The sequence below is a fragment of the Crinia signifera genome, chromosome 5 (assembly GCF_055691185.1).
Source record: "Crinia signifera chromosome 5, ASM5569118v1, whole genome shotgun sequence".
Taxonomy (NCBI): domain Eukaryota; kingdom Metazoa; phylum Chordata; class Amphibia; order Anura; family Myobatrachidae; genus Crinia; species Crinia signifera.
In genome coordinates, this window is record NC_139221.1 from 209,952,401 (window position 1) to 209,974,988 (window position 22,588).

The 22,588-nt window shown below is 39.4% G+C and overlaps 1 protein-coding gene across 3 annotated transcripts in view; it reads right to left on the bottom strand.

Moving 5' to 3' along the window:
* Positions 1 to 813: 813 nt before the first annotated feature.
* The window catches only part of ANLN (anillin, actin binding protein), a 54,361-nt gene continuing 32,586 nt past the window's right edge, over positions 814 to 22,588 (bottom strand). For 2 of the 3 annotated variants that reach the window (XM_083188488.1, XM_083188485.1), the window contains exons 15-25: positions 18,774 to 18,900; positions 18,506 to 18,554; positions 17,462 to 17,518; positions 16,839 to 16,898; positions 15,390 to 15,425; positions 14,170 to 14,191; positions 8,821 to 8,933; positions 8,320 to 8,406; positions 5,360 to 5,467; positions 3,548 to 3,720; positions 814 to 2,789 (exon numbers count right to left, since the gene is read on the bottom strand). In XM_083188488.1, coding sequence (XP_083044614.1) covers positions 2,666 to 2,789; positions 3,548 to 3,720; positions 5,360 to 5,467; positions 8,320 to 8,406; positions 8,821 to 8,933; positions 14,170 to 14,191; positions 15,390 to 15,425; positions 16,839 to 16,898; positions 17,462 to 17,518; positions 18,506 to 18,554; positions 18,774 to 18,900 — 956 coding nt within the window. In that variant the 3' untranslated portion in view covers positions 814 to 2,665. The remainder of the gene's footprint in view (positions 2,790 to 3,547; positions 3,721 to 5,359; positions 5,468 to 8,319; positions 8,407 to 8,820; positions 8,934 to 14,169; positions 14,192 to 15,389; positions 15,426 to 16,838; positions 16,899 to 17,461; positions 17,519 to 18,505; positions 18,555 to 18,773; positions 18,901 to 22,588) is intronic. The other variant, XM_083188486.1, reaches the window with a different exon arrangement.

Below are 22,588 nucleotides of genomic sequence, written 5' to 3' on the forward strand. Positions count from 1 at the left end.
GTCCTCTGCTGGAATGGACAATGCCTTTCTGCTTCATCTTTGGACCAGGTGCTATTTCTCTTTATGAAAACATTGGTGAATAGAGGTGAATCAAAGAATATGCGCACTCAGCAAGTCTCTGTTTTGTGTTTCAGTCTGTAGGTTCCCAAAGTGAACAGATTTTACATTCTGATGGAGCTAGCAGCATAAAAGGGGGTCAATCCTATTGGGTGTGGTACAGGGGTCTGACAGTCAGGATCCCGACAGTCATTAGCCCGACTGGCCGGACCCAGACAGCATGGTAACCTCAACTAAGCCCCTTGCGGGCCTGGTGGCTCGCTACGCGAGCCACGTATTCTATTCTCCCTCTATGGGGGTCGTGGAGCCCCACGAGGGAAAATACCAGGTGGCTGTCGGGAACCCGGCTGTCGGTGTTTCGACAGTCGGGTAAATGCCTGTCGAGACCCCGTCCAGCACCCAATCCTATTCAGCCCTGAAGGGTGCAAGTTGTCGTTTGGGTGCTGTTTTCACACTGAAAACGGCACCCGAATTAACCCTAACCCTTCGTAGGGCCGAATTGGGTGACATTTGCTCGAACCCCTATGGAGGAGCAAGCACTTTTCAGCTTATTTGGCCCGCCGTAAAGTGTGTCCGGTGCTGTGATGAGTCGCACTCGCCGAATCATCCGCACGCTACGGGGTTAATAGGACAGACCCCTAGGTAGTTCTTATTTTGTGTACCAGAAGTTTTACCTTACTGCAGATGTTGGCAAACACATATTACTGATAACAATTAACGCAGACATCTAATCTGCACAATATAACAGTAAACTGATTTAATACATATATACAAGTTTTATTTTTGGAATGACAGAATCCCCATACATATTTTTACAATGTAAAATAAGCAAGAAAAACAAACAAAACAGAGTGAGATAAATACGGAAACAGAAAACAGTCAAATGTGTAAACAAATGAAGATGGAAGACCATGTTAGTGTTCACCGAGGGTAAATAGTAAGCATTCATTACTCGGATATAGTATTATTTGGAAATAATATAATAGTATACATAAAAAGTGAATTTTGTAATTATAACAACCCATGTTTTCAACCAAGGCAGTGATCAAGAAATTAAAAGAGGTTCTATATCTTTTATACATACAATAAAACAACCCTTCTCTACTGTATAATAGCCAAGGGCTTTCTGTTTGGGGTAAATCTCCATTTTACAACCAGCATCATCAAGAGTGGGAAAAGCTGCATTCTATTCCATCCATATAGGTTACTTGTTCCTCTGGCTCCCCAGGCATGCCAGTCTACTTCTAACTCAGCAACTAGTGTGATATCGGATGTCTGGGCTCTGGATAACACACCATACTGTGTAAAACCACTGTAGTGCTCTACTACCTTTTCATGTCCGAAGCACAACTCAATGACTATATTCAGTGGATGCTGCAATTCTGTGTGTGACACTTTACATAACTTTGCTTACCAATACTACACTAGGAGCCTGTGCATCATGAATAATGGGCTATGTCGCAGTGATCAGTAGCAATGCCTCCTCAGTGATCTTATGGTTTACCATAATAACAAGATTGGCTGCAGTTGCATGAATTATCTGCAACAGCCACACGTTACATTATAAAATGCCATAGCTTTGTAGAATTCCGGCAGGCCATACATAAGAAGCAATGTTCTAAAAAGGATTATACAAAAAAAAAAACCCACACACTTAAACTACATCATAAAAGAAATTTAGCCAGTAAAGCAAAATAGCTGGCATTATAGCAGCCTCATAAAATCACTAAGATAAAATACTGCAGCGCCCGTTTGTTCCTCATGCTCCTGTGTCTAAGGCTCATGGCCTATACATCCCAGGTTAGCTGATAAAAATGTATAGTTATATGCATTGTAATTAATCACTTCAGGACTGCAATTATGCTGCATATATTTGCATTTCCCCAAACACAAGCTAGGTTTCATAATAAATGGACACTTTGGTTATGATTTTCAATTCTCTCACTTAAAACATTTGATTACATTTGCGGACCATTGAATTTTATGTACCATGTTTAATGGAAAGAAAAAACCCAAAAAAACTATTTTCAAAATCTGAATACTTAAAACAGATAAATGAACATGGTCATTACTAATTAAGGCGGTTCCCATGTGTCTGCACTGAATAAAACTAGCTTATGATGGACAGAGCAATTTAAAGACCGTGGCATTAATATAGTATTGAAAGCAAACAAACATAAAAAAACAAAAACATTCAACTATGCTCATCATTAAAATAAAAAACATTTTTCTTTTTATATTGCACATAGGTAGCAAAAAAGGTAAAATCTCTCCCAAAAGCACATTTTTCATCATGAAGCACAAATTAAGGTCAAAAACAAAAAAAGATATATGCACTGCCCCTTAGGAGTTTTATTTGTAATTTGCTCTCACTGTGTAACCATCTCCCAGACATTCTTCCAAAATACTATACCACCTTACAGTAATGGCACAACGTGAATGCACAATAAATAAAGCATGGTAATGCTTTTTTGGGGGAGGGGGGGGGGGCACAGCATTCAGCTTGTGTGTGTGTGTGTGCTTGGTCAGTTTGCAGCATAGTAGATCACACAGAAAGGTGATGGCAATACAGTACAGCGAAAAGCAATTTTTTGTAAACAGCCACAATTTAAGCCTTGTTATTTGGCCTATAACAGGCGTCTGGCTGCCACATGCGGAGATCCACAAGGACCTGGTTCAGCTTTTGCATCCAGAGATTTCTTTCATCTTTAGTGTCTGCCGATAGCCAGTTCCTGGAGAGAAGGGAAGGGGAAAACAACAACAAAAGGTTATTACAAAGCTTATAAGCAGCTTTAGTCAATTTGGTCTTCTTAATAGTCAGCATGTAAAGATTGAGCAGTACGGATGGTGTAATGGTTAGCATTACTGCTTCACAGCACTGAGGTCATGGGTTCGATTCCCACCGCGGCTCTAACTGTGCGGAGTTTGTATATTCCTCCCAAACTCCAAAAATATACTGGTAGGTTAATTGCCTCCTAACAAAACACTAGAATAAACTTGTGTGTGCATACAAGTGGTAGGTAATATGGATTGTAAGTTCCACTGGGGCAGGGACTGATGTGAATGTTCAATATATAAGCTCTGTAAAGTGCTGCTGAATATGTGTGCACTATATAAGTAACTAGTAATAAATAAAGATGCAGTAATTTGTGATCCTAACAAACAAGTACACAATCATCGTATGTTTTTCTGTATATGTATTCTTCAAAACAAATAGATTAAAATGGCAATTAAATTTATAAACAAGCTAACACAAGTGGTGGGAAATATATTATGCTGTTCAGAACATACCAATTAAATGGATTAATAAGACATACCAAATTTTAAATTAAGCATATTACTTAACAGCCAGCCAGCTATTCCTAATATGGAACCAATGTGAGGCAGAATGCCAGGGAGCGGTTGTATTATTAAGGTTACAAAACATGCTGAATGTGTAAAGCAGTCATTTATATTTGGTGTAAAGACTGCACAAGCAACCAGTACTTACTTGGTGACACATAGGGTGTCTCTGCATTCACTGACTAGCGTTTCTCGGTCACCTTCTCTTTGTGGACGAACTGTAATCAGTTCAAATGTATTTGGTCTGGCACAAAATTCTCGGTTGGCTGGTTCTATTTTTCGGCTTGTGCAGTTTGCCAAGTTTATTCTGCCAATAGGATTCTGTCAAAGAATAAAACAGTAAATCAAACGGACCACTTGTAAAAAAAAAGCTAACATTTTACACATATTAAAAACAAAACGTGTTCTACATACAAAATAATCTATATATAAATGTTCTATTTAAAAAAAAAAAAAAAAAGTTGTAATGGAAGTGGCGGTAGTCCCAAAAGGCCTTCCAACGGATGTATAGTATGGACCATGAGAGTAGATACCCATTAAACCACCTCCGCGTTATAGAGAATGTAGGTGTAACCGGCAAGAGACTGCTGTGCCCCAGGACTGCAGCATCACAGGACTTGTGATTGTGAGATAAAGTAGTAGCAGCATATTGCACGGTCCTTAAAAAGAGTGACAACATGAGTGATCACTCACCCGGCATCTAGGCAAGGCCTATTTGCCATTTGGAGCCAAAACAGGCTACTGGTCTAGCATTCACCAAAAGTAGCAGGTACCTGCTTACTTGTTAGGTATATGTAACTAGCTAGGCTAGCAGCCTGTAAGTAAAATAAGTAAATAATTAGCATACAAAACAACAATGATATACAAAAACTGGTCAATAATTCAAGTTGACTATATGTAGGAGTTTAATTTGTTTAAAATTGTGAGATCTGACATCTGTGTGGTCCTGCAAATTAGTACTAGAGGGATATTAATACAGGATAATTAACCGTGGGAGCAACTACAGTAATACAGTGGAAATGCCTTAAGTGGCCCAATACTCATGGGTCAGACTCACAGCACATAGTCGGGTCAGACGCCATAATATTGGAGCAACTAAAGGTCCTAAAAAGCAACTGTCCCTAGGATACTTGGTAATTATTAGCCAAATCTGCAATATTACATTAAGGGTGAAACTTTGCAATTTAGCGCACCAACAATCAACATGACCATCAGGTGCTGTTGTCTCCCAAAAGCAAACACTGAAAACGTTTGTGGATTTCAGATGATTATATAGCTTCTATCATGCCCGTAATAATGAATGCGCCTTTTTCTAGCTACATCTTTCACATGTGTAACAAGGAATATAAAAGAACCCCTGCAATGCTGTAGACCAGGGGTGGGGAACCTCAGGCCCGGGGGCCGGATTGCGGCCCCCTTAGCCGGTCTGAGTGGCCCGCCCACCCGCCTGGTCAGTGGCATAACTAGATACATGTGGGCCCCATAGCAAAAGTTTGTAAGGTCCCCTATTCATCAACTATTGCTGAAAAATGTATATAGAACATGATACTGCTGTAGCCGCGGGATCGTGGGACGGCTGAAGCAGGACAATTTGTAAGATAAATTTTTACATATGGCCCCCAAAGGATTTTTTCCCCATACAATCGGCCCTTGGCACAAAAAAGGTTCCCCACCCCTGCTGTAGACAGTTGTGGCAACAATCTGTATAACTGTATTATCTGTACATCTAGTTAAAAAGTACGTCATTGGTACACGCATCTGACTGACTAAAAAGGAGCAAGGTTTGTAAAATTAAATATGTCATCTTAATTATGTGCCAAATCACGGCTGCCAAAGGATGCTAGATGTCATTTGTATTCCGTTTAGCCCAGAAGTAACCCACTCTCCTGCCCCTAACAATTCCAACACAATTACATACTCCAACAGCAGAATTGATAAATGTACGTAATTGCACACTAACCTTTCGTTTCTCGTCATCCGGATATGTCCAGTAAGAGATGCAATAACCCGACAAGGTGAACCAACGCCGATGCCAAGCCCCAAAACCACTGACATCTTCAAACATAGTCTAGAATGAAGAGAACACTTAATTAAACCACCTTATATAAAATAGCGATCAGTCATGCATGTGAACATAATGCGATCTGCGTCACTAAAATCCTGTTGGGAAGCTAAAACCGGTGCTCTCTGATTAACCCCACTCAAACGACAGGGGTCACAGCTGATATAATTAACAATATTGACCCAATATTGTGTGTACACATGGAACAATATCATTTAGTGACATCACTGGGATCCGCTGACCAGGCAGGTCTTTTGGCTACATAGCCAAATTGATCTGCATGTTCAGAAGACATTAATAATCGTTAATGTAGAGGGAGCCTTCATAGTCTCGTGTGTGTATACTCAGTATCCTTAATGATATTGTGAACATTATTATTATTGTTTATTTATATGGTGCCGCAGCACCTGACAATACATATCACTCAGAAGGCAGTTTCTGATCAAAATTGTTCACAATAGCCTCTAGTGCAGTGGTTCCTAACCCTGGTCCTCAAGTCCCCCCAACAGTGCACGTTTTCCAGGTCACCCAGCAGGTGCACTCATTCAGGCACATTTAAAAAGATCCACAGGTGGAGCTAATTATAGCACTTGTGATTCTGTGTGGAGACCTGGAAAACATGCACTGTTGGGGTACTTGAGGACCAGGGTTGGGAACCACTGCTCTAGTGTGTATGGGGCTTAAGACCTAAGTCTATCATTTCCACTACTCCTGTCTAACTAACGTAGTATTACATATGCAGATTCAGCCACTGTCACCCACAGAATTTCGGAATGCCACATATTTTAATAAGCAGAAACTGTTTGTGCATCCTAGTCACATTGCTTTACGAATAAGATGCATTTTTATGGAAAAATGGAATGGAAAACAACCATCAACACTGTAGATAAGAAAAATTTGAAGATTAATCATTCGTTAAAAAGACGTATGCAAATAAATTAAATCAAAGATACTGTGGGGCAAGCAAAAAAAAAAAAATCTTGAGGCTGTATATGTTGCTACAAAAGCAGTTTTATGCTAAATCAGCCTTGATGGTGGAATGCATTTACTTATTGTCAACACTAAACCTATGCCAGTGTAACAGATTTCTGTGGGAATTGTTTGGATACCAGAGAACATAGGTTACAGTCATTTCAAGGGATTAGATATGATGTCAAAATTGCAAACATCTATTGAGCTGCCAGTATTTGTTTTGGCCTTATGGTAAAAAACAGAAGGAAGCTAACAGAAATGTAATGACTAAGTGACTGTACGCTCCTGTTGCATAGTGTGCACACAAACAAGCAAGCGTATACTTACACAAATGGTCTAAGAATAAAAATAAAGCTCCTTTAGTGTAGATTACTTATGGTTTAATGTTATTGTTCTGTACAAGTTCACGGTGGAACACACAGCGTGAGAGCTCTGGAGGTGAAATGATGACTCACATACACTCACAGCTAAACATTATTCCCATTAGCATCCACTCTAGGGACACTGCTATCTGGATAAATGGGTAATGAGGGCTGGATGTGGCAACATGCCACGCCGCTACACTTTCTACCTGCTGCATTTAAAATTGTAAAAATGCGCTCTAAAAGCATTGCTGTGCTTACAGACAGGAAAGGCTGCTTAGAAATCAAGGTGTCACACCACTCCCACCTAAAGCTCAACCTCAGCTATTACTTTATTGCGAGTAGGAAAGGCGGAAGTGGAGGGAGTATTTGTTAGATTGGAGTGTGGTTTGGCAGCCCAACAGTCGGGATTCCGATGGTCAGTATACCGAAATGGGAATTCTGACAGGGGGGCAAGCACAGAGAAGCCCCTTGTGGGCTCGCTAAGCTGTGGATTATGTTCTATTCTCCCTCTATGGGGGTTGTGGACCCCCACGAGAGAAAATAGCCCATCAGTCAGGATCCTGACGGGCATTTAAGCAGTCGGGATTCCGATGTCAATATACTTACAATCGGAATCCCAATTGCGGGACTTCATTGGGTAAGCTTCTCAACCACATTGGGGAACACATTGGGCTTTACTACACTGTCAACCGGTGGCTCTCTATCTGTAGAATAAGACGCCTCAGTACGCTCTGCTACAGTTTTATTACTGAACATGCCAACACTGTTGCAGGGCAGCTGGGATGCTATAGTTCAACAGCTGTAGGGCCAAAAGTTCCCCATCCCTGTCTCAAGGGTAGCGTATAGGTAGACCATCAATAGGTTTAAACCAAATAGTCAACATGCAGAAGGACGATATAGAAAAAAGGTCAACACAAAATTAGTAGATACACAAAAATGTCGACATGAGTTTTTCATGTTTTTTTGGTGTTAATTTGTGCTTCTGGGTCCCATAACCATCCACATGGACTCCAATTGGGAATGGGTAAAAAAAAAAAAACTCCTGTTGACCTGTCCAAGTGGTGCGCATTGCACAGCTTCATAGGTGCTGGCAGGCAGGGGCAAGTTAGGAATCACTCTTGATGGGCGATGTCACAATTCCAGCCGACTGAAACAGCATCAGCAGTGTGAATGCGCACTATGCGGAATTGGCCAGCTAGTGCTCGCCAGGGATGTTTGAACTTTAAACATCTGTTTAGCATCGGACCTGACACAAGGGTGATGCCAGACATTAGAATGTTTCTGTGAACAATGGCAAAGGCCACCTCCCCGAAAGCTTATGCCCCCTTCCCCCCATAGCAGTGTCATTAGACCCCAATGTTGATGTGTGCCTCGGCTTCATGCCATTCCCCCATCACCACAGGCCCCCCCCCCCTTCATAGCAGTGTAAATAGTACCCTACCTGCTATAAGCAATAATTATTTCCTAAGACAGCTTTATAATGCACTGATACGCTGTAACTGCTCTAATGAGATAACTCACCAAAAAACCCTTTTCTTCAACAAAGGAGTTTACTTGGCACTTCATTTTCAGATAAATGTGGCCTTCTAAGGGAGCCAAAAAAGGAACCTGTAAGAAAAAGGAGAAATACATTTAGTGTATACTGTATTTACTGAAAGCGATGAGCTAGCACCTTATTACAGATGAGGGTTCTATACTTGTAGACCCAGAAGCCTGAGGTAAATGTAATAGCCTGTACCCATTGAGGGGTTCCCAGTGAGTCTGGTTTTACCTTTTAAAATGATTGTTGCTTTAAAATACTGGGCAAGCTGACATTCTTCAGCAGAGGGGTCTGGATTAATTTGTGAACATAATGTAAAACTAACCAAATGTGTTGGCCGTACTGATAACATAAGTAACTGTAGATAGGCAAATCAGAAACTTCAAAGAATGCAGTATTCTACATCCAGCCTATGACAGACATTAGGACATGAACAAGTATATATAAAAGGATAATAATATAAAAGATGACCTGATTATTACCTTGTCTAATAGGAATTTGTTGCTACCGACTGAAGCCAGAGTGAGCTTGTGAGAGCCAACAAGAACAAAATTACTGGTACGGACAGCATTAGGTCCTCCTGGACTAGCCAAGGCTGTGATGACAAAATGAAATGAGCTGTTCATCAATACTATACACATACTGTACGTGTTACCAATACTTATCACCTCTGATTTTCACTTCCTAAGATGTTTTCAAGTTATGTTGCACACAGAATACAAAGCAAGTCAGAATATAAAATAGAAAAAAAAAAAAAAAAAGAAAGAAATCGGATAAAATGTTTGCAATCACCTTTTAAATTGAGGCTACTTACTTTAAGCACTGGAAAACTAATCTGTAGAATAACCACCTGGCTCATTTTTTTTTTTATTTAAAATTACGGTTTTGTTTTTTACATTTAAAAGTTTATATATAGTCTTGTGACTTTCCCTTGAGTTCCTAACCAATTTGAATGTTTATGCCTTGAGTTTAATTCTGTGGGCTTTTTGTTTCACATCAGTATATATATATATATATATATATATATATATATATATATATATATATATATATATATATATATATATATATATATATATATATATACATATATATATATATATATACATATATATATATCTATATATCTATATCTATATATCTATATATATATATCTATATATCTATATATATATATCTATCATTTATATAGTACAGTAGGTCCACTGGCACTAGCTTTTCATTGCCAGATGCATGAGTTTTAAATAAGAAAATATGCTCATGAGCAAGAGGTATATTTTAAAATGCGACACAAATTCAGCCTCAAATGTACTTATTACAAAGAAATGTATTTTTCTCTCACTAAACTAACATCTCTGATCTAAAAGTCATGATTCATAAATGAAGGAAAATTTTTAAAATTAGGCATCAATACCAGGTACAAATTAGTACGTGGATGCCTTCCTGAATAGCAGTTATGAAGTGCCATGCTAAGGTCACTGGTTTGCTCACCTCTGTGTCCTGACATATATTGGCACAGTGCAGGAAGTGACTGGCACTGGGTAGGTGACAGGAGGGGTTGGGATCATTTGGTCTACAGCTGGGGTAGCCAACTCCAGTCCTTGAGAGCTACCAACAGTTAATGTTTTCCAGATCCACCTTTGGATCTTTTAACATGTGTTAGTGAGTAATGAGTGCACCTGTGCAGCAGCTTGGTTGTCTGGAAAATGTGAACTGTTGGTAGCTCTCGAGGACTGGAGTTGGCTACCACTGGTCTACAGCATGATGGTCGGCAGTCATTAGGTCGACATGGTTCTAGGTCAAAAAGTCAACAGTCAAAAGGTCAACATGGGGTTTTTCACTTCTTTTTTTTTACCTGAATGTCAACACAGTCGACATGGATACAGTTTAAAGTGCACCGCATCGCTGCGCTTGCTATGCGTTGGGCACACTATTTTATTCTCCTAATACGCCCTAGTGGATTGTAGGGCATGAAATACCACCTGTTAGCACATGTCAGCTCAAAAAACTGTGAAAAACCCCATGTCAACCTTTTCACTGTCAAACTAAAACCCATGTCGACCTAGAACCATGTCGACCTAATGACTGTCTACCATCATGCTGTAGACCAAATGACCGCATGCCGACAGGAGATATTTGAACATAAATCCCCCCCCCCCATTAGGCAAAGCCTAGACCAGTGCCAGAGAATCTGTGCACTTCCTCCCAAAAAGGGATAATGGTCCCATAAGAAAGGGAAAGGGTTTAGTCACACAATAGTAACTCCAATTACAACACACAGTAGCATATACACATTACACCGCATGTAGTGCACTTGGTTCATATTAAGTCACACAGTAACATAGAAACATAGAATTTGACGGCAGATAAGAACCATTTGGCCCATCTAGTCTGCCCCTTTTTTTACCCTTCAGGTAATCTCAACCCTTTTTAATCCTTATTTCGGTTCTTGTGTAGTTTCTTGATTTTAGATAGAGTGGCGAGCCACCGAGCCTGCAGCGTGGGCGAGCGAAGCGAGCCCCGGACGCACGGCGCCATGAAACTACACAAGTACCCTTATTTCTTTGTAAGGATATTCATATGCCTATCCCAAGCATGTTTAAATTGTTCTACTGTAGTGCCACTTATCCACATAATGTCCACAGTTCTGAGAGATACATATCTGTCGCTGTAACTCCAACAGCTCCATGCCCTGTGTCCCTCCAGCAGCTTCCCTACCTCTGAGTCCCTCCAGTCCCCTCTCACCCTGTCTTCAGCAATCACAGAGCCTGCTCCTATTAGTGGCTTTTCTTCACTTCACTGGTGGTGATGGCATGACATACCATACACGTGCCAGAAGAAGAAGCCGCTTGGACAGGCTTTTCTGTTGGAATTAGTGTTCAGGCTTGTAGCAGAGGTGGAACTGAGTTCCCTCTATTACCTTTACTGCTGGTGGAACTCAGTTTCACCCCGTTCCCCATCACTTTAACCCCTGTACACACTTTAGAACAGGACTGCCACGAGAACCTTTTATATTACACAGTAATGGGCAAGTGGATATTCCTCACACTATGGTTCCCTGATTAAGGATACTTCTGACAAACAACTATTGGGATGTCAACATTATGGATGTCCATGAGATGCTCCAATTATCCACTACTGCAACTTATATATTTCTGTTGCTATGCTATTTTTAGCATTACTGGAACTAAACAAAATTCACTCAATATAGATTGGCGGCCCTAACAGACTAAGTTACAAAATACAACCAGTTAAGTCTTATAACATTTTGCTTTATTCCAACAGTCACCTATAAAGATAAAATGACAATGATTACTTAAACCCGTTAATCCATCCCCCAGTGCAAAGTGCAATACATGTACCAACACCAGATATTGCCTGCTAAAGCAAATGATAAGATAGCCTCTTTGTAGGAATTAGCCTCTTTGTAGGAATTTAGCCATTATTAAAATAAAATTCTTACAAAAGAGGATATACAAATAAATGGCTACAGCATCTGCTGGTAGATAACGACCAAAGGAATAAAAAATACACTGGGGGGGGGGGGGGGAGGAGATTCAATCCCCAACAGCCATAACCCTGGCCCGTTTTTGTTTAGCCCAACAGCATATCACCAGGTGGAATTCAATGTCCCGCCAGGCAAAAGGGGGCGTAAACGGACGTGGATTGTCAAGACTTGGCCATGATTGTGACAATTCACAGCCGTTATTGGCAAAACGGGTCCGACTATAAAAGCTGCCGATCTGCCTCTTCAATGCAGTCGGGCAAGACAGCATTGAATAAGTGCCCGTCGCTATTTCCCCCATCAAAAATAGCGGCAGGGATTAAATACCCACACTGAACTGGCATCTGAGGTCTCAGAACGCCAGTTTCCAGTAGTGCACCGTGCTCTTGATGTCATGACGTCACCGGAGTGCTCTGCAGCTGCTATATATCAGCCTGGCCCCACACCCAGAGACAGTAAGTTCTGTACTGGCACATAGGCTCCTCAAAGTACCTTGTGGATCCTGAGAGGCTCATGTACATAGTGTGGGGGATTTAATTGTCCGATATTGGTATTCACAGACGCTGTCGGGTGATGCTGCTGGAGCACAGCCTCCTCCTGCTCCGTTAATATGCCACCCCGAGTACGTGGTTCCGTGCTCTGGTGTCCTGGTTATCAGCTGCTTACTAAGGTTCAATAACAATGCCATGTCCTTTTCCACAGAAGGCATAGTATGTACTATATAGCAAGTGGTCTATAATAAACTCCCAACTCATTTATGTTTTTCAATAAAACAATGGCTTGTATTCTTGTGCCGCGTTTATAGTATATTTCAAGTTTACAGTATGGGGGGGGGGGGGGGGGGGGGGTTAAGAGGTTGCAAATTTTAAACAATTCTGTATGTGTGCAACAGCAGTCAGCATAAGTGTGAAGCATAAGGCCTGATTCTGCTTCACTTGCAAAAGCAAATTCTCACTCTAATGGACAAAACCATGTGCACTGCAGGGGGGCAGATGTAATGTTACATTTGGGTGGGGTTTGTACTTTAAACTAGAATCTATATTGCAATGTCAAAATTAAGCAGATAATATTTACCATGCACAAAAACAAAACTCAAATTTAATTTTCTCTGCACATGTTACATCTGCCCCACCTGCAGTGCACATGGTTTTGTGCATTAGAGAGAGAATTTGCTTTTGTGAGTAAACCACAATCAGGCCCATAGTGCCTGTGAGCCTGATTCTTATGTATCCAGTCACCATCTATACTAGCAGTGATCTAGCATGTGCAACTGTGACCGCCATCGTACAGTTATGTGTAAGTGTGCGCAGAACGGGTTATCCAGCACTTTCATGCATGCGGAATAGCAAAACAAAATCAATCAACTGAGCAAATCTCAGTATATGGGCCACCTCTGAATCAGGCTCATTGACAATGGTAGATCTCCGCTAATTACGTGAACTTAAAGTAGATCCTGGGTCACAAAAGTCCAGAAAGAGAAGTAAAACTACAAGTTCAGAAAAAAAAAAAGTACTGGACAGAGAGACATATGGGTGAATAACTATACAATGGCAATGAAGAGGTTAACCTCAACAGCAAATAAAATTTGGCTAATCATCAAGTGTGACCCTTGATTGGTTGCAGAGCGCTCCTTATTCCAGTGTTATACTGGGGGAAGAGTATTAGAGATGCTGTAGTTCTAACATCTCCATCTTTGATGGGGAAATACGGTGATGGTACATGTGTAGCACTTTGAACAGTGGGTCGTCTTAACTGATTAGTTAAGTATTGTCATTTTCGTCTTTATATCTGAGGATGTTTGGAATAAACTGAAACATTATAGGACTTAACTGGTTGTATTATTCAGTAACTTGGCTAACAATTTGTGACTGTTAAAAATCTTTAGCAATAGATGATACATCTCCTTCCTTTTCACATTCAGCAACAACCCCCCCCCCCCCCCCCCGAACTACTCTGCCAAATTCAAGAGCCCTCATCTACCGTAATCGCAAACCACCCTGCCAGAATCGAGCCAAGCGAGGGGATTGGGTACACTTACATGGTGTCCATGTCAACATAGACACCCAAAAATATTTCACCATGTCGACCTATAGTTCCTGTTGACCTTATAGTTGTCGACCCAATGTAGGTTGACCTACATTGAGTCGACCCAATGACCCATACCCCTTAAATCTAAGGTTCAAAGTTCACCCTACTAGACCTGCTCAATCAAACTGGGCATCGCTCCCCCTATGGTGCACAAACTAGCTGAAGTAGTGCGCACACACACACACACACACACACTGTAAATCCTTCACGTTTGGAATATTAACAGAAAGCAGCTCACCTGGTGTATGAACGTTGCTCTTCTAAAGATGGCAAAAATAAAAGAGAAAAAAAAAAAAACATAATTGTTTACATTTCACACATTTAATTCAGTACATTGTAGCCTTATAAACAACTTGACTAGCTAGAAGATAAAATAACCATAAACAAAAGCATTCACATTCTTTCAATATGTATACTATGTCGCTGTACACTGATCATATTTAGTACGTACAATTTTGGATTATACTAAGCACAAAGTTCTACAAATAAATAGCATTTATGAATCAAGTTACTGCTCTCGACTAAGGTATAACATAACATATTGAAGCATTAGATTATAATAAAAATAAATGGTTGCCTTATTCAGAAATAGGAGTAAGAGCAAAACAATAAGTGAATTTGCTCCAGGAGTAGATCAGGTGATCATGCTACAATGCAAGGAAAATAACTGCATTTATTTTTTTGCATGCAGAACAAATACAGCTTGGGGGGCTCAAGTTTTTGGGTGCATATTAGTAGTGTGCCCAATGGATCATTTGTTCTGCTCGTGCAGTGGACGTCCATTACTTATCGGACACATGGGGTTATATTCAACTGTCATTTTGCATCCAAACCTCCCATCTAAAGAGAGTAGAGATCGTATGTCGATATACATTTGATCTTTATTTCTGTATGATTGTGCTCATAATGGCAGATTTAGCCACACATATTGGCTTAATAGCTCTATTGGGCGCCCTCTATTGGCTGCTGACGCAAACATTTGAATATTGCCCAAAGCAGCTAAGCACTGAGAGTGCTGCTGGGTGATTGGAAACACAACCAAACAGCTTCTGTGGGGCTGTAAAATTGAACACCCCAGTTATGAGTCGTGCAGCACATGTGCCCTACCTGCAGGGAAACAAGGTTTTACTTTTTACTCTTACTCTTACTCCTCCTTATTTTAATAACAGAACAGCCTTTCAAAGCTACGTTCTCTTACCATAAACAATTTATAGATGCATTACATACTGTGTACAAGTGCTGGAAAGCCAAAGTTTTTGTACATATGGGGAATGCAGTCAAAACTTTGAAGATGCCACTAGCTTTTATTGCATTTATTTGTAATACATGCATCTCTGTTTATTACTACTAATAATTGTGTGAAGGCATGAGACTTTACTGCCTAGATATATTAATGAAAGAAAACCAAACAATTATATTGGCTGAATTTCCTTGTGTTTAGGATTAAATGATCCTTACTGTGATTGATGTCAGAAGCCTTTTTGGAGTGATTGCCTGAAATTACAAAAATAGCCAAATAATAGTACATACAGAGTAAAAAAATTGCGACATTACAATGAGCAAAAACATACATAATTGCATCACCCTGCTTATGTATTTCTGCTCAGTACAAGAAAAGATGCATCTATTAACCCACAAAAGTGCTCCCATAGAGAACCACTCAATAAGCGAACACTGTAACCATATAACCATCTGTGTGCAAACACTATAGTCTCAGAACAATTACATTGTGTGCAGTACTCCATACATGCCTTTGATGAATTATCTTTTGTTTACTTGTTTTTATTTAATGGCTTTTGAGATAATACTTGGCTTTGGTATAGCAATGGTATTAAATACTTTAATTACATCTCCAGCTTTCCGTTAAAACTATAGTGACCAGAAAACAGATTTTAATATCGGTTAAGCTATACAAACACTTTAGAAAAGTCTTGGGGTTTTTATTATGACTCACACACACTTAATATATTATCAGTCAATGTCCTACAATAGCTTATTACAGCAATAATCTATTGAATTCTGTAAATATGGTATGGACCAGGAGTTGCAGTTTAGTGTGAAATCACTAGCGCGTCATTAAATAGAATCACGGTGGCTTCATAGACTGTCCTGTAATTCTATTTTAAAAACGTTAATGCCTTTGTAGACAGGTTTGGACTTTTATGCTGACATGAAAACTCGTCAGTGGAATTAGCTTGAAGAGTGATTTTATGAAACGGCTCATTATCAGGTTTATAGACCAGTGCTTGTAAATTACAGAAATCGAGGCCCACCAAACATTTTATGAAGCACATGTATTTTATGGAATGTCTGAAATAAAATGATAGGGCATTACACTTCCTGGTTTTATTATTGTAGGACATTACTGCAGTAAAGGCTCTCACCCACTAGGCTATTTTGGCCCGATATCACCCACTTCTGACTGATTGAGCGACGTATGTAATAGAGGTCATATCAAGTGCCAGATCGTGAATTAGCCCTCACGGGGAGCTCAAGTGTCCAACTTGTCCTTAGGAGGCTATAAGATTGATACAGCTAGTATTGCTGTTGTACTAGGCAATACTATGATAGCTGGGATAGCAGACATGTTTTATTGCTACTACTGGTGTCCTAGGCCAAAATGATTACTGCTGACGTACAAGGATGGCCTAGTCACCTGTAGTATATTATGAGGGTGTGTGACTGGATAATCTCTGGACAAGTTGTAACAAGACGAAGAATCACAAAATGTAACCTTCTTTAGCTCAAAATTATTTTACTAAATGGATACTACATATTGTATCCATGTCTTAAAAAAAAAAATATTTTGTTTGCATTGTTTTCAGGACTGAAGTGTATACAGTATAGAGTACTGGCACACAAACCACCAAAGCAATGTGCAAGCTAAGTAGACCTGGAGAACCATACCAAATAGATAATTTTCTGTAATAGCCGAAACACAGAAACGCGTGGGCCTCTGCAGACAAGCTAGACAAAGAAGTTGCATTTAGCATGTACTCAGTTATTTTGTGCACTAGTTTGGCAAATTAACACAGGTGCAGACATTGTTCCCAACATTACAAACTGTAACCACTTGCATGACAGCGACACTGGCTTGGCCACATCACATGAGAACCACTGCCCATGTCTCCCCACATGTGGTAGAGGAACTATATTCTGCACAAGGGTAGAATGGGTCTCCATTGGCTCCCAGGAGTGATGCAGGGGTCTTTGGGTGCCAAACAGTGGCTTTTCACAGGGTAACTAAGGGTGGGTGTGTAGATTTTAAAGGACACTGGAGGACGCTTACCAATGTAGGGGGTGGAAAGTTCATTTATAATGGAGGGCCAATGGACAGTAGGGATAGGGGGGTTACAAAACCACAGAAGTATGAGTGGTTTTGCCGCAAAAAAACCCCCCAAATAATAAAAAGGCAGTTGTTAACTGATAATCCTAAATGGTTTTATTTCCTGTTGCTCTATTAAATTTACTCTATTAACTATTTATGTCATATGTTTTTAGTTTGCCAATCAATCTTCATTTTCTATTACCTTTGACTTTACAGCCTTTTTCCGCTTATCAGCTGCAATGCCATCTTTTCTTTGTACCTAAAAAAAACAACACACACACAATATTGTTTTGTGTCACAAACAGTATAAAATATACAGCAGTACACTGTTAGAAAAAAAAAAATATAGAAATAGGAGATCACTGATTGTGGCCAGGGAGGAATCACTCTTCTAAGCACGAAGGAACAAACATGAGCACTACTTGAAGTTCTCCTCTGGAGTGGTGATTCACTATTTGAATAAATTGGAATCCTTCAGAAAGTGCTTATCATTATGCTTATATCTTTATTAGATAAAAGAGTCTCTCTCCTGATAATTCAATAACAGCAGCACATTGAACAGGTTTTGCTAAAAAACGGTTAGCTTCATCAGAAAACATGCTAACTATAGAATGTTTGCTGATTAAGTAAATAGGTTTGTCAAAAGGTGTTCAACATACTGCTGTAATTGAATAGTCTGAGGAGATCTACCTTACTTTAATCATTTGAATAAGAAACAAGTCAACAATATTATTTCTCCAAATAGGGATGCATTCACTACTACAACGGAGAATCGAAATTAGATTGATCCTCTTGTGCAGAAGTGTACATTCTAGTTGCCTTTTAAGAGGTTTTGTGTACTCTTCTCCAACACCCGTTTCACACCAAGTTTCTGAACCTGGATATTGCCACACCAACCCGGGTCCTGGCATGCTGTGACAGGATTGACCGGGGTTGTGTCTAGGGACATTTACACCGTAATTTAATACAAAAGCTAATAATGCTGCACAAACACATATGACAATCTGCTCCTTTGTTCTTTTTTATTGTCCTAGTAACACTAGAAAGTTACCGCTGCTCATCAGCAACAGAAATTCATGCTACTTAGGTTATCAGTGGATGCTCTATCTGGATTACAGTCTTCTCTTCAGAAACAAACAGCGCCTAAACTGTCCTCTCATTGCTTTTCCCAAAGACTTTTAGTAGCATTTCACGTTAACGCACATAAATCGGTAAAAAATAAATAAAAAAAAGGAGTTCAACTTACCAAGCTGTATACATCAATGCAGATTTCAAAGTCATTAGAGACATCTTCCCTGGGGAAAAAAAAAAAAAAAAAAAAATGTGAAATGCATAATAAAAACACACAGACAAAAATAAAAAGTACAATATAATAGGCACTGCAAGGTTATTGAGGGATAAACTACTGTATGCTGGTGTGCCACATACGATTTCTAAAAAGAAACTTTCTTTAATACAGAATGACAATAGACCCATTCATTAGTATATGGTGTTTTGTATACAAGGATACTTACAGAGTAAATATAGTTGGAAACGCCAGCGCATCTCCTTTCATGGAACTTGATATATTTGCAAGAGGGGTCGCCACCATGTTTTCTGCACCTGCTCTAATAACTATGAAAAAGTAGTAGTTTGCTGAATCTGCGGGTATAGAAGAAAGGGGTTCAAAAATCAGAATTTGTATTCCTAACTATTAGTAGCCGGCACAAAACTAAATAAACTTGTTTTAACTGTTATTGAATATTGTTAGATTACATAGATTATACCAGTGGTTCCCAAACTGTGTGCCGTGATACCCTGGGGTGCCTTGGGGGACTTGCAGGGGTGCCCTGGGTTGATGCTCCAGGACCAATTCAAGTTATTTATGTCCATTATAATAGTCAAAATATGGACAAACAGAAGTAAATTTTGTCCATTACCAAATAACTGATCCTAAGGATGAGATAGAAACACAATTTATTTAACTTAATATTTGTTTCTGACTTTCTCAATGAGAAATCTTTAGCCTAGGGGGGTGCCGTGAATAAATTTCTGATGCTTCGGGGTGCCGTGAGTCAAAAGAGTTTGGGAACCCCTGGATTATACAGTAAGCCTATCAAAGGTACTGTAAGTCGAGAGCAGGAAAATGCATCCAGAGATACTCAGCCGATTTCTCCCTTCTCCATGAAATACCACACTAGCTGAAGATGGCACTAAAGGGGCAGATGTATTAAGCTTGGTTAAGTGATAAAGTGGCTGGTACTTTATCACCGACCAAACAGCTCCCAACTGTCAATTATCTTGACAGTTGAGGGCTGATTAGCCAGTGATCAAGTACCAGCTACTTCAGCACTTCACCAAATTTAACCCTTGGAGTGCCAAGATAATTTGTCAAAATAGGTGTGAAAAATCTATCTCTCAAACATGTAGATATTTACACCTATAGTTAATAGCCTCAGTAAATAATAATCATTAATTCCTAACTATGAACTACATCAGAAAATATCATTAATATCCAATAGTGAACCCTATCACCATATGACAATTTTTGGTACTTATGTATTATCTGGGCTCCCATGTTAAATGCACCCCATTTTTTCATACCCCTACTATCCAACTACGCATGGAGTTGATTTTATATAGTGTGGCGAGCGTAGCGAGCCACCGTGCCCGAAGCGTGGCGAGCGCAGCGAGCCCCGCAAGGGGACGCGGTCTCATAAGAAAAACGGGAGCCCAGATATTACATAAGTACCCAATTTTTTTGTATTAAAAATATATATATTCACATAGTGACCTCTTGTGGTCAAAATCAGAAATTGCACATCACTTTGACTTTATTATGTGTATAGCACATATATTATTATTTAGAGAACATATATCAGTATAAATATTCTAATTAATTATTTTTTTGGATTCCAATTCTCCATATCCCCAAAAGAGAGAGATTTTTTTTGTTAGTCTATATAGCTAATCTTCCCAACTAATAATATTATGGTTTCATAATTCCTAATGTTTTATTAGTATTTTCCTCCATTCATCTACTTGAGAGATCTGCATAAGGGGGGACTAGTTCTGTATAATCATGACCAAAATGGATAAAGTTTCTATATAAACCACTTCTAAAATGTAAACTAAAGATGGCTAACTAATTTGAGAATATATTCAAACAGGGGGGTATCAGAGTGCGCTAAGATACAATTGATGACAATTTAAACATTCAGTATTTAATATAAAATATAAAACGTACAGGTACAAGAATAAAAATGAGCCCTTTTTTTTAGGGTATCACAAATATACAATTGGTGAACATGAATGATTGCCGTTCAATTCAGGAGATCTTGATCACAGTTAGCCCAACGCGTTTCGTCATATCATGACTTCATCAGGGGCGGATATTGTAATCAGCAATGACCATATGTGTCTTAAATATAATTTGCAGCTTGGGGCCTCAGAATATATCCGGTGTAATTTCAGCAATCGTAAAGGAACAAGAGGTATCTATGTGTGTCCTATATACAATTGTATCTTGCATTTATGCTGTATAAACACATAAAATACACACAAATATATTTTATTTGTTCAAAAAACAAGGTTTCAAAACGTGAAACAAAATGTGTGTACTATCTCAGCACTGAATTTGAATGCCAAGCAATCATTTTCTTGTACATATATAGTGCCAGTTACATATCATGTCCTCAGTAGTGCTGTTACAAATGTCCCCAGTGAGTTTTTAGCAAAAAAAAATTTTTTTTTTCACTTTCTGGAATGTCCGTATTTCGGAATAATTCGGATACGGGATACTCGACGTGTGTGTGTGTGTGTGTGTGTGTGTGTGTGTGTGTGTGTGTGTGTGTGTGTGTGTGTGTGTGTGTGTGTGTGTGTGTGTGTGTGTGTGTGTGTGTGTATATATATATATATATATATATATATATATATATATAGAAAAGGAGTTTCAGAGAGCGCTTCAGAATATAAGACAATTTAAAATAATTGATATTTAATAAAATATACAGGTATATAAAAAACCTGTAATCAGGTAATATACAGATACATGTGATGAACAATGAATACAGCTCTTATTAGTTGTTCAGTTCATATGATACCAGGGCCCAACGAATTTCATCATAATCATGACTTCATCAGGGGCGAGAAATGAAATCGGATATCACTATGGTTGTCCTATACCGTGGTATCCACAGATGAACAATTCTAGATAATATTCGGGAATATCCCAATCACTCGAGACAGAAAAAGTTTTTCTCAAAGTCAATGATTTTGTTTTTAGGGACTTTGTTGGAAGAGAATTTCCACAATAATGAGCTCAGGAGCAGTAGCATGCAGCTGGAGTTCACCACAGTAAATTTCTAACAGAGGACCCCTCAGAGGAGCTGCTCTTACACTCTGAGCGCAGGAAGGGGATCCCCCCATTGCGCTCTATCTATCTATATATAGAGATATATAGAGATATATAGAGATATATAGAGATATACACACACACACATACACACATACATACATCTCTCTATATCTAAAATTTTATTTTCAAATGTAATAACGATTTTATAGGAGAATAAAATATGTGACCTTTAAATAAAAAAAGCAACGGGAGCAGAATTATACTAAATATGTGCCCAAAGATCGGTGCATGTGACCAAACACCAACCAATAACTAAATGAAAAGAGATCGAGGTTTGGAATACAAAAGAGATGTGTAATGCGGAAACTGCTTATTCACTCATCACCTGGAGCGAGTATTTAAAGTGAGGCTTGGAATACAAATGTGCTTGAGACGCAGGAAGCGGAAGTGACACTCACGCCCATACATTACAGGCAGTCGGAGTTTGAGATTGAGGCTTGAAAAACACAAATGCGCCTAACAAGGAGGCATGGAACGCGGAAGTTGATGCCTACGCACGTGAAAAAACGAGGAAGCCGCTGACCCATTAAAAAGGTGGAGAAACACGTAAGTTATTACTTTCTGGTACCAGATCGTTCTTTTGTTGTATACACTGGGTAGTATTCAATGCGGCCGGCTACGGGGTTAAACAGCGAGGATTGCAGAAAACCAGCGATCCTCGCTGTTTAACCCCCTCGCCCTATTCAATGTTCTGGGGAAATCCTCGCCGTCACGGGACGGCGAGAATTCCCCAGAACAGCGAGACTTGCCACCATACACTGATGCTTTAAGAGAAATTTTACTCAACTTAACCTAGAGGGACACTCCAAGCGCAAAGTCATACAATTTTTTCAAGCTTCATAGTAGTCGACCAAGTGAAATGGAAGCAAAATTGCAGCCAAGGGAAAAATTGGTAGCCTATCTGAAATAGCCTTAGATAAGCAAAGGTAAACC